The sequence below is a fragment of the Mesoplodon bidens genome, assembly GCF_964165515.1.
Source record: "Mesoplodon bidens genome assembly, chromosome: 10".
Taxonomy (NCBI): Eukaryota; Metazoa; Chordata; class Mammalia; order Artiodactyla; family Ziphiidae; genus Mesoplodon; species Mesoplodon bidens.
Window position 1 is genome coordinate 103,581,224 of NC_138172.1, and position 13,440 is coordinate 103,594,663.

Below are 13,440 nucleotides of genomic sequence, written 5' to 3' on the forward strand. Positions count from 1 at the left end.
CTGTGAGTTACATAGGTAATAAGTAGTCGTCCCTGCCTGGCAGTGTGAGAGCACGAGAGAAGTTATAACCAAGCAGCAGAAAGGTGGGTGCTGTAGGAATGACCAAGGAAGAAAAGGACTTGTGTTGGAGCAGAGAAGGTGTCTCCTTGTTGTGACGCAGGGCTGGGACATAAGAATGGCAGCAGTTCTGTGCTAAGCGCTTCTGTGGGTTCTTTTATTCTTTAAAAGCCCTATAAGAGTAGGAGCACTTATTATCACAATGATGGATGAGGCTTACAAGAAGTCAAGTAATTTGCCCCAGAACAGACACCTGATAAGTGGCTTCAATATCCTATACTCTGCTTTCCCCTCTGTTAAATGAAAAAAGCATCCCTGCTTGAATCTGAGGCCAACCTCTCTGCAGGTACTCTGGACCCAGTCATCCCTGACCTTCTCAAGGACTCTGCTCCCACATAGGTTCCCGTCTTTTTCCTGAGCCGTCACTTCCTCCCTATCAGATATATTAGGCCTCTTGTGTTCAGGATACTTTATGATTTTCGTGAACATGTTGTTACCTAATATTTCAAATATATGTACCTTAACTCCCAATATATTAGAAAGTCCTTTAAGCCAGCTGTTATATTTTATAGCTTCTTCTGTTTCTCATATAGTTGTAAATAGCATTTTAGACAGTACAGTGAGTGAATGAACAAACAAATAAGTGAATAAATAGATTTTCAATCACAGTATAAGTTACCTGAATTTGACCTGCTTGGAGATATTGCTACGCAATCAATTTGGAGAGACTTCATTCTCTTTACAATTTCATTTTGGCCTGGATACTCTTTCTAGAATTAAGAACATAAAGACATATTTTAGTAAATAGCAGAAAATATTGGGTTGGCCAAAAAGTTCCAGAAAATTGTTGTAAGGAAGAACGAATTTTTCAGATGGTAGAAATTTCACATAGCTCTTACAAGCAGTAAATACTTCTTTAAGAAAATAAACTTTTTTCCCTAAATAGCCGAAACAATCTTAAAAAGGAACAAAGTTGGAGGGCTCACACTTCCTGATTTCAAAACTCACTACATAGCTACAGTAATCAAAACAGTGTGGTATTGGCCTAAGGAAAGACATACAGACCAATGGAATATAATGAACCCAGAAATAAACCCTTGCATATATGGCCAATTGATTTTTTATTTTTATTTTTTATTATTTATTTATTTACTTTTGCCGTACAGCATGCGGGATCCCCAACCAGAGATGGAACCCTTACCCCCTGCAGTGGAAGCACCAAGTCTTAACCACCGGACCGCCAGAGAAGTCGCTGGCCAATTGATTTTTGACAAGGGGGCCACGACCATTCAATGGGGGAACACTGCTATCTACATGTGAAAGAATGAAGTTAGATCCTTACCTTTCAACATACACAAACATATATAAAAATTACCTCAAATGGATCAAACACCTAAGCTTAAGAGCTAAAACTATATAACTATAAGAAGCAAACATAGGGGAAAAGCTTCATGACGTTGGATTTGACAATGATTTCTTGGATAAAACACCAAAAGCACAGGCAACAAAATAAAAATAGGTAACTGGACTACATCAAAATTAAAACCATCTGTACATCAAAGGACATTATCAAGAGAGAGAACAGACAACCCACAGAGTAGGGAAAAATTTTTGTAAATCACATAAAATATAAGGGATGAATATCCAGATTATATAAAGAATTCCTATAATCCAACAACAAAAAACAAACAACCCAGTTCAAAAACAGGCAAAGGACTTGAATAGATATTTCTCCAAAGAAGACATACAGATGGCCAAGAAGCACATGAAAAGATGCTCAACATCATTACTCAAAGAGAAATGCAAATCAAAACCGCCATTCATTACAATGGCTATTATCAAAAACAAACCCCAGAAAATGAAAAGTGTTAGTGAGAAGATAGCGAAATTGGAACCCTTGTAAACTGATGGTGGGAATATAAAATGGTGTAAATGATGGTTCCTCAAATGTTTAATGTATAATTATCATACAATCCAGCAATTCCACTCCTAGGTATATACCCAAAATAATTAAAAGCGGAGACTCAAAAAGATACTTGTATACCAATGTTCATAGCAGCATTATTCATTATAGACAAAAGGTGGAAACAACTCAAGTATCCATCAAAGATGAATGAATAATCAAAATGTGACATATACGTACAATGGAATATTATTCAGCCTTAATGAAGTTCTGGTACATGCTACAAAATGGATGAACCTTGAAAACATTATGCTAGGTGAAATATGCTAGACACAAAAAGACAAATTGTATGATCCCATGTCTATGAGGCACCTAGAATAGTCACATTCATAGAGACAGAAAATAGAATAGAGGTTACCAGGGGCTGGGGAGAGGGAGGAATGGGGAGTTGTTGCTTGGGATACAGAGCTTCTGTTTGGGATAATAAAAATGGAAATGGATACTGGTCGTGGTGGTACAACATTGTGTGTTAATGCCACTGAATTGTATACTTAAAAATTGGTTAGGATGGTAAATTTTATGTTATATATATTTTACTACAGTTAAAAAAAAGATAAAACTTCTTCTCTTATAAAAATAATAATCATTATAAAAGATATACAAAATGTATAGAATTAACTTTAAATAGAAACCTACTCAAGTGAAAAAATTAACATTGTGTATTTCCTACAAGTTTTTTCCCCTGGTCATATTTGCACTATGCTCTTAACAGAGTGCCTGATACATAGGTAGATGATCAAAAATATTCAGAATCAACATATGAATGACTTAGGGGAGAATGACACAGGATATTAACTATGTGTACAGTTTGTAGCATTTTGTATGTTGCTTTTTACTTAACACATAAGCATTTTTATGTTATTTTAATTGTTTTTTCTTTAATTGGACTATAATTGCTTTACAATGTTGTATTAGTTTCTGCTGTACAACGAAGTGAATCAGCTATATGTACACCTATATCCCCTCCCTCTTGGACCTCCCTCCCGCCCCCCATCCCACCTATCAAGGTCGTCACAGAGCACCAAGCTGAGCTTCCTGCGCTATACAGCAGGTTCCTACTAGCTATCTATTTTACACGTGGTAGTGTATATATGTCAATCCAGATCTCCCAATTCGTCCCATCCTCCCCTTCCCACCCTGTGTCCACATGTCCTTTCTCTACGTCTACGTCTCTATTCCTATCCTGGAACTAGGTTCATCTGTACCATTTTTCTAGATTCCACATATAAGCGATATTATACAGTATTTGTTTTTCTCTTTCTGACTTACTTCACTCTGTCCCTAGGTCTATCCACATCTCTACAAAAGGCACTATTTCATTCCTTTTTATGGCTGAGTGATATTCCATTGTATATATGTGCCACTTCTTTATCCATTCATCTGGTGATGGACACTTAGGTTGTTTCCATGTCCTGGCTATTGTAAATAGTGCTGCAATGAACACTGGGGTACATGTGTCCTTTTGAATTATGGTTTTCTCAGGGTATGCGCCCAGTAGTGGGATTGCTGGGCCATATGGTAGTTCTGTTTTCAGTTTTTTAAGGAACCTCTGTACTGTTCTCCATAGTGGCTGTATCAATTTACATTCCCACCAACAGTGCAAGAGGGTTTCCTTTTCTCCACACCCTCTCCAGCATTTATTGTTTGTAGATTTTTTGATGATGGCCATTCTGACCTTGAGGTGATACCTCATTGTAATTTTGATTTGCATTTCTCTAATGATTAGTGATGTTGAGCAGCTTTTTACATGCCTCTTGGCCATCCGTATGTCTTCCTTGGAGAGCTGTCTATTTAGTTCTTCCACCCATTTTTTAATTGGTTTGTTTTGTAAAAGCAATTGTTTTCTTTTTACAGCTATTTCTTATTAGACAAAATATATAAATACAAACTTCTTTTAAAAGATTCAAACTGAATTACACAGAGCAACACTTTAATGTCACTCCTTCCAACCCCCTCTCTTTCATTTTCAGAGGTAATCCTTATCTGGAGTATGTTGTGGACATTTTATTCTCTCTAGGCATTTGCATATATATTCTGGAAATATACAAATATTTATACATATGTGTGTATATATATATATATTTACATATTTGTGTATTTCCAAATTTTAACTCTCACAAAGGTGCAAAAATCTCCTGAAGCTAAATCTTTGAGCATACATGTGAGTAGGATAGATTACTGAGAGCTGAACTGCAGCAGAAGTTATGTGCTTTTAAAAGTGGGGTAGATGCTTCACCGTTCAATAAACTTCAACTTTCACTTTTACCAATACTACATGAGATTGTCTGTTATTCTGCATTTTCACAAACACTTGATATTATCAACCTTTCAAAACTACTGTCAATCTAATGGATGAAAAATTATAATCAGTTCACTTTGCTTTTCTGTTATATCTTTTTCAAGCTTTACTGTCCATTGATGGATTCAGCTTGTTTATATTTTACTCAGGATTTTCACATCTACATTGTTAAGTGAAATTGTTCTGTAAGTTTCCTTTCTTGTATCTTCTTTTCAGGTTTGGGAATCAAGGTTATCTTAGTCTCATAAAATGAGTTTAGGAACGTTCCTTCTTCTCTATTATCTCGACAAGTTGTATACAATCGGGGTAATTTCTTCATTGAATATTTGATAGAAACTGCTGATAAAGCTATATGGTTGTGGAACTTTCTTGCAGGACTGATTCAATCTCTTTTAATAGTTATGGGAATATTCAGGTTTTCCATCTCTATTTGAGCCAGTTTTGCTAAATTATACAGTTGACCCCTGAACAACATGGGAGTTAGGGGTGCTCATCCCCTCACAGTCAAAAATCCAAGTGTAATTTTACAGTTGGTCCTCTGTATTCATGGTTCCACATTATGAATTCAATCAAGTAAAGATCATGTAGTACGTATTTATTGAGAAAAATCTGTGTATAAGTGGACCCATGGAGTTCAAACCTGTGTTGTTCAAGGGTCAACATATTTAAAAAAAATTTATTGCCTTCTTGGTGAAATGAAACTTTTATTGTTATGAATTATTCCTGATTGCTGTGGTAATGCTTTTTTTCCTTAGTGACTATCTTTCCTGATGTCCTTTTGATTACTTCCTTGGTTTGCATTGGATACCTCTCTTTTATAGTGTAGGTATCCCTCCAAAGTCTGGCAATTGTGGGTTTTTAAAAATTTTTTTTAACATTTTGATTGGAGTATAATTGCTTTACAATGGTGTGTTAGTTTCTGCTTTAAAAGAAAGTCAATCAATCAGTTATACATATACGTATGTCCCGATATCTGCTCCCTCTTGCATCTCCCTCCTACCCTCCCTATCCCACCCCTCCAGGTGGTCACAAAGCACCAAGTGGATATCCCTGTGCTATGTGGCTGCTTCCCAGTAGCTATCTATTTTACATTTGGTAGGGTATATATGTCCATGCCACTCTCTTTGTCCCAGCTTACCCTTCCCCCTCCCTGTGTCCTCAAGTCCATTCTCTAGTAGGTCTGCGTCTTTATTCTCTTTTTGCCCCTAGGTTCTTCATGACCTTTTTTTTTTTTTTTTTTTTTAGATTCCATATATATGTGTTAGCATACGGTATTTGTTTTTCTCTTTCTTACTTCACTCAGTATGACAGACTCTAGGTCCATCCACCTCACTACAAATAACTCAATTTCATTTCTCTTTATGGCTGAGTAATATTCCATTGTATGTATGTGCCACATCTTCTTTATCCATTCATCTGTTGATGGCCACTTAGGTTGCTTCCATGTCCCGGCTATTGTAAATAGAGCTGCAATGAACATTGTGGTACATGACTCTTTTTGAATTATGGTTTTTCTCAGGGTATATGCCCAGTAGTGGGATTGCTGGGTTGTATGGTAGTTCTATTTTTAGCTTTTTTTTTTTTTTTTTTTTTTTTTTACGGTACGTGGGCCTCTGGCTGCTGTGGCCTCTCCCACTGCGGAGCACAGGCTCCGGACGTGCAGGCTCAGTGGCCATGGCTCACGGGCCCAGCCGCTCTGCGGCACGTGGGATCTTCCCGGACCGGGGCACGAACCGGCATCCCCTGCATCGGCAGGCGGACTCTCAGCCACTGCGCCACCAGGGAAGCCCCTATTTTTAGTTTTTTAAGGAACCTCTATAGTGTTCTCCATAGTGGCTGTTATCAATTTACATTCCCACCAGCAGTGCAAGAGGGTTCCCTTTTCTCCACACCCTCTCCAGCATTTATTGTTTGTAGATTTTTTGATGATGGCCAGTTTGGCAATTCTTGACTATCTGACTGTGTATGTGTGTGCATATCTTAAAATCTCTGTCTGCCTGCCTGTTTTATTTACTGTAGTCTCCCTTTCATGATTACAGCACCATGTTGCTGTAAGACTTAAGACAACAGCTTGTTTCCTGAGTGTGTGAGGAGGGGAGGTCTCTGTTCCTCTTGGCTGGTTAGTTGGCAACAGTCTCTGACATACCTCTCTGATCCCAGGCACCAAACTCACTGCTTCGGCCCTGGGCACATGCTGCTCCCCCATCTGCTGCTTTAGCACAAGACATGAGGGGGGAGGAGCCAACTTTTAAAACTGACACAACCATGGCTCCCAAATGACAACGCCTACCAACGTCCCGTGTGACCGCCCACTTCTTCTACACATTGACACAAGACTTCTTCCTCCATGACTTCTTGATTATTATGTTTGGGTCAGCCTTTTACAACTTTTTTCCTGTTTTATGTCTCAACAGATACAATTCTGTTGTCTTTTTATCTTTCAAGAATTCCTCAAAATGACTGATCCACCTATGGTACTTTCCATCCTGTTCCAGTAATGTTGTGCTTTTGTTTTCATATTGGTAGATATATTTTCTCTCATTTCATTAGTTTTGACAGAGGAAGGGGTCTGGTATGCTAACTTGATGATATCTGCATAAAACTGCCTATTTTGTTTTTTGTGGTTACCAAGCTAGCTTACCTCAAATCTCAGTAATAAAGTATAATGCTTTGGTTTTCATGACTGACAATATACATGCTTCAATATGTTAGCATTTTGAGCAGCTGCTACGTTACCTACCTTTAAACTCTTCACATCCTCTTCTACATGTTCTTCTAATTGATTTAAATAAAAAGGCCTAAATTTTTCTTCAATGCCTATATGTAAAAAAAATAGTACTTTAAATTTCTTAAGTATTTTCTAGAATAAAATTAAAATATTACCAACCTATTATCTTTGAATTACTTACCGTAATCTGTGAGCAAAGCAGGGAAATATAAATTTAAATGCCAAATCACTGACTTTCATAAAGAGACTAACAAGACTATTCCACAGACAGAACAAAGGATAGGATATCACTGGAAACCCAGGGCTCCTGCCTAATAATAGACAGTTTCTCTGGCTGCAGCACAAAGCCCTACCTAATATGAGTTAATTTCCAAATGAAAAAGATGGGTGGACTCCTTGTTTCTGTCCCTTTGGCATCTAAGTTACTATAGGGTGGAATACTCAGAATAAGGATCTGGTATAAAGTTAGAGCTGTTAGCCTTAAAAGAAAAATGTAACTTCCATTTTTGGGAAGCTGGAATAGACATACTTTTCCTTATTTCTCCCACTAAGTATGACAAGAACCCCTACATATTATATTATATATAAAACAAACATAAGGAGACTGAAAGGAGGAGAGACAAAGTCAGACTAGCTAGGGACTTTGGGATCTGAGGAAAGACATGGCAGTAAGCTTACTGGATTTCTTTCTTTTTTTTTTTTTGCTGCACAGATCTCAGACTTGGACCTGAAGAAGCTAGCAACCCAACAAAAAAGCCCAACAAAAGCCTGTTCTTTCTGGCCAGAGGGCTAAGCAAGGGGCAGCCTAGCAAGACAGAGTGCTTAGTCCATAACCACTCTCCAGCCAAATGCCATAGAAAAATCATGACTCCATCCCCCACCCCCACCAGCAAAGACTGAGTGGGGAGTTGAGACTCCCGACCCCAGAAGACACTGACAGGGTGCTCCAACACCCCACCAGGGCGATGTCAGAGAAGGCCAAATAGGAGGTCAGAACTTTCCTTCCAGTCAGGTGGTAATGAGCCCCTCCACTCCTGTGGTGTCAGTGGACAACAAGGGTAGACTGAACTTGCATCCTCACCTTGCAGTAATAAGATGCTCCTTCCCTATCCCAATGGGGAACTATCAGAAGAGGCCTTGGGTGAGTTGGGACTTTCACCTCCATTGCAGTGTCCATGGAGACCATGTGGACTCCACTGAAACCCTCACCCCTGACCAGTAGTAACGAAAAGCCTCCCACTTCAGGTGTCAACAGGGCCAAGTGGGGAAACTGACTTCCTTCCACCTGGTGCTAACAAGGTGGCAGTCACCCTTTCTTTGTCAAAGCCATGTCAGAAGAGGCCAGCTAAAAACAGAAGGCTTCATAGTAAGAAAATGTACAAGTTTCAATAGAAAAATCATTCATCATACTAAGACCCAGTAAGGTCACAAAGTGAATGACAAAAGACAACTAACAGATGCCAACATCAAGATGACAGAGACATTAGGATTACACATCAAAGATCTTTAAACAGCCATGATAAAAATGCTTCAAGAAGCAATTATGATATGCTTGAAACAAATGAAAAAATAGAAAGCATCAACAAAGAAATAGAAGATACGAAAGAAATTTCAGTGAAATTTTAGAACTGAAAAATAAAATAAGGCAAATAAAAAGCTCAGTGGATGAACTCTACAGCAGAATGGAGGAGAAAGAGCAAAGTCAGTGAAATGGAAGACAGAACAATAAAAATGAATGGAAATTCTAGCCAGTGCAATAAAGCAAGAAAAGAAAATAAAAACCAAACAGATCAGAAAGAAAGAAATGAAAATGTCCCTGTTTGGAAATGAGAGGAAAATCTAAAAAAATCTCCAAAAAAACTCCTAGAACCAGTTAGTGAGTTCGACAAGGTCACAGGATATAGGATTAACATACAAAAATCAACTCTACTTCTATATTCTAGCAATGAACAAATGGACACCTAAGTTAAAAATACAAACTACTTATAATTGCTAAAAAAAAAAAAAAGGAAATAGATATATAGGACTTGTATGCTGAAAACTATACAACACTGATAAAGAAATCAAAGACAACCTAAATAAATGGAGAGACATATTGTGTTCATGGATTAGAAGACTCAATATAGTAAAGATGTCAATTCTCCCCAAATGGATACACAGGTTTAACACAATTCCTATCAAAATCCCAGTAAGATTTTTGTTTTTAGACATAGACAAGATTTTTCTCAATTTTATATGGAAAGACAGGAACTAAAGTCGTTAAAATAACTTTTTAAATGAAGAAAAAAGTGGGAGAAATCAGTCCGTCCAATTTCAAGAACTTATGTCACTAAAGTAATTAAGACCGTAGGTACTGGAGTAGGGATAGATGCATAGATTAACGGACCAGAACAGAGAACCCAGAAATAGACCCAGACAAATATCCCAACTGATTTCTGACAAAGGACAAAAAACAATGCAAGGGAAGAAGGGCAGCCTTTCAACAAATGGCGTTCGAATGAGGCAAAAAGGAAAAAAACAGCGAACTTCAACCTAAGTCTCACACCTTATACAAAAATTAACTCAAAATGGATCATGGTATTTTCCCAGTAAGACATAAATCACATAACTGGCAAGAAAGACAACCAATGTTTAGTTCTGTGTTATCATTCTTATGTTAGCAATAATAGATTTTCCTTGACAATAAAAACAAAACAAAACAAAAAAAACTTAACAGAGACTTAAATGTAAAACCGTAAGAATTTTAGAACAAAACAGAAAAAAATATTTGGGATCCAACCCTGACAGTGTCCTTAGACTTGACACCAAAAGTATAATACATAAAAGGAAAAATTAATGAATGAGTCTTCATCAAAATAAAAACGTTTACTCTGTTAAAGACCCTGCTAAGAGGATGAAAAAAACCAAGCTACGGATTGGGAGAAAATAGTTGAAAACCACATGTCCAAGAAAGGAATACTATATAGAATATATAAAGAACACTCTAAATTCAACAGTGAAAAAACAAAATCCAATTAGAAAATGGGCAAAAGACATAGAGCAACATTTTTCACCAAGGAAGATACACAGATGGCAAATAAGAACATGAAAAGATATTCACCAACATTAGCCATTATAGAAATGCAAATTAAAACCACAATGAGATATCACTACATACCTATCAGAGTGGCTAAAATTAAAAAACAGCAACACCACCAAATGCTGGTAAGGATGCAGAGAAACTGGTGAGAATATAAAATGGTACAGCCACTCTGGAAAACAGTTTGGCAGTTTTGTCTTGCTTTGTTTTGTTGTTGTTGTTGTTGGCATGTGTGATCTTGTTTTTTTGGGTTTTTTTGGCCATGCCACGCGGCTTGTGGGATCTTAGTTCCCCGACCAGGGACTGAATCTGGGTCTTTGGCAGTGAGAGCATGGAGTCCTAACCACTGGACCGTCAGGGAATTCCCAGTCTGGCAGTTTCTTTAAAAAAAAAAAAAACAAAACCCTAAACATGAACCTACCACATGACCTAGTTATTTCACTCTTGGGTATTTTTATTCCAGAGAAACAAAGACTTATATTCACACAAAAACCTGCAACATGAATATTTACAGCAGCTTTACTCCTATGAAAGAGCTGCACGAGGGACCCCTGTGGTGATGGAAAGGTTCTGTATCCGACTGTGTCAGTGTCAATATCCCAGTGGTAATGCAGTCCTATAGTCTGGCCAGATGTCATCAGTGGGGGAAACTAGGTAAAGGGTACATGGGATATCTGTGTTATTTCTTATAACTGCATGTAAATCTACAATTACCTCAAAATAAGAATTTTAATTTAAAAAAAGTGAAAAAGGCATGAGAGAAGAAACCACGCCAGGATAAGATTCAGCAAATAAGAAAACAGGCAACTAAATCAATCACACCTCTAACCCTTTGGTGGGAGTGGTAGGTGGGGCTTCAATTCTGTTTTCTCATCGCAGAAATATGAGAGCAAAGTCCTTTGTAGGCTCCTACGTTCCTTCCTGCTATTTATTTTTTCCTCACCTGATTTTCTTCTTTCCTCTGCCTCTAGGACTTTAGCAAGATCCTAGGCAACACAGGGGAATGAGAAGAGGTACAGGATGTGACATGTCCATGTCCCTTTCCTTCTCCTTCTACTATTGGCCCAATCCAAATGACAAAATCACATTTCCAAAGATGCCAGCTTCGCAAGGGAAGGGAAATGAAATAAAAGCTAAGAAATAAGAAGGCCTGTGGAAGCAACCCATTCAGCAGATGAATGGATGGACAAAATGTGGTCTACATACCATGGAGTACCACTCGGCAGTGAAAAGGGAGGAGATTCTGACACAGGCTACAACATGGGTGAACCAACCCTGAAGATGTTGTGCACAGGAAATAAGCCAGTCACAAAAGGACAAATACTGTATGATTCCACTTAAACGAGGTACCTACCCAAAGTAGCCAAATTCAGAGAGACAGAATGTAGAATGATGGTTGCCAGGGGCTGGGGGAGAGGAGGTGGGGGGTTATTGTTTAATAGATACAGTTTCAGTTGGGAAAGATGAAAAAGTTTCGGAGACGGATCGTGGTGATGGGTGCAAACATTGTGAATGTACTTAATGTCGCTGAACTGTACACCTGAAAACGGTTAAAATGGTAAATTATGTGTCACGTATATTCTAACACAATTTTCAAAAAGTTAATTAGGGGAAAGAAAACCCCATAAAGAAACAAAAGGACCTTATATGCCTTCATGCTCTGGGGAGGGATGACAACTTTTCATTGAACAAAGTGTTTGGCGGCTAGAAAATCAGTTTGAAATCACAAGTGGAACTCAGTTTTCTAAAAACTCAAAGCAACTTCCTGTCAGCATCTCACGAGGAAGATCACCACGTGGGAGACCGTGCAGTCATGGAAGATGCTCTCACCAGCAAACGTTGGCCGATCTTCTGGATTCACCACCCAGCACTGCTGCATGATGCTGATAATCTCCTGCGGGCAGGGCTCAGTGATGTCCTCCACGGCTGGCCTGTTCCCAGATTTAATGCGCATTATCAGCTGCTGCTCACAGACAGCATCTATAAAACAAAGAGGAGCTTAAGCTGAGTTTTCAGGTCCTGCTCCTCTCAGGCAGGGAGGTTGACAGAGCTTGGACAAAGCCGCTGATCTCTCTCTGCCTAGGGCACACGCTTTCAGTACAGCTGCCGCTTTCAGTACAGCTGCCGCATCCAGCAGGGGCAGAATGGCCCTGTGACAACGAGCTGATGAATTCCACTGCAGAGATGATCAAACAGCATTTTAGTTTCTGCAGGTGAAAGAGAGAATTCACAGCAAAGCTGACTCCTCGTAGAACCAATGGTGAATATGTAAATAAAGCCAATGCCACACTCCAGATTTTCATACAAAGACAAATACGGGACAGTGCTTGCCTTTAAGGAGCTCAGTTTAATAAGAGTGACTTAAAATGTAGAGTGATAATGGCTAGTCGAGAAGTAAGTACAAAGGGTTCTGGTAACAGGATCATGACTAGAAGGTCAGAGAAGGCTTTGTTGAGTCCAGAAAAATAAGCAGGAATTATCCAGGTAAAGAAGTGGGAAGGAGGATTCAGAGAGGAGGATTCCAGGCTAAGAAAGCAGGATATGAACAGATTGGAAGTTGTAGAAATCATGATGCATCCCAGAAATTATGAATAGTTCAGTGTAACTGGGCGTACTGACTAAAGGAAGTGAGGGAAGGAATAAGGTTAGAGAGAGAAGCAAAAGCCAAATCAGAAAGGACGCTGTACTCCATATTGAGGGATCTGAACTTTACCCTGAATGTCAAGGGTGCCTTGGCAGGATTTTAAACAGATGAGTGAGACGGTCTGATTTGCTTTTTAGGACAAGCAGCTTGGCTGCAGTGTGAATGGCGGCAGCGCGAGGAGACTGCCATAGAAACACAGAGGGTTTGACCTAGTGAGGGCCCCGTGGGGGATGGGGAGAAGCGGATGTACCTTGAATCAGATACACCTTGAGTTCACAGTTGTTGTTTTTTGGTTTTTTTTCCCAGCCACGCCACGCGGCTTGCGGGACCTTAGTTACCTGACCAGGGATTAAACCTGGGCCTTCAGCAGTGAAAGTGAGGAGTCCTAACCACTGGACCGCCAGGGAAGTCCCGAATTCATAGGTTTTGGTGTCTGATTGGATGTGGGAGATGAGGGGCAAGGTTGAGTCTGGGATGACTAAAATTTCTGGTTGGGCAGCTCGGTTGGTGGTTGGTGATGCCATTTTCTGAACATAAGAGCAAAGCTGGGGCTTCCCTGGTGGCGCAGTGGTTGAGAGTCTGCCTGCCGATGCAGGGGACACGGGTTCGTGCCCCGGTCTGGGAAGATCCCACATGCCGCGGAGTGGCTGGGCCCGTGAGCCATGGCCGC

General features: G+C 39.3%; 1 protein-coding gene across 5 annotated transcripts in view; it reads right to left on the bottom strand.

The window, feature by feature from the left end:
* The window catches only part of RIPK1 (receptor interacting serine/threonine kinase 1), a 44,557-nt gene that overhangs the window by 4,611 nt on the left and 26,506 nt on the right, over window positions 1-13,440 (bottom strand). For all 5 annotated transcript variants that reach the window (XM_081245524.1, XM_081245525.1, XM_081245521.1 and 2 more), the window contains exons 6-8: window positions 11,957-12,106; window positions 7,060-7,136; window positions 737-827 (exon numbers count right to left, since the gene is read on the bottom strand). In XM_081245524.1, coding sequence (XP_081101650.1) covers window positions 737-827; window positions 7,060-7,136; window positions 11,957-12,106 — 318 coding nt within the window. The remainder of the gene's footprint in view (window positions 1-736; window positions 828-7,059; window positions 7,137-11,956; window positions 12,107-13,440) is intronic.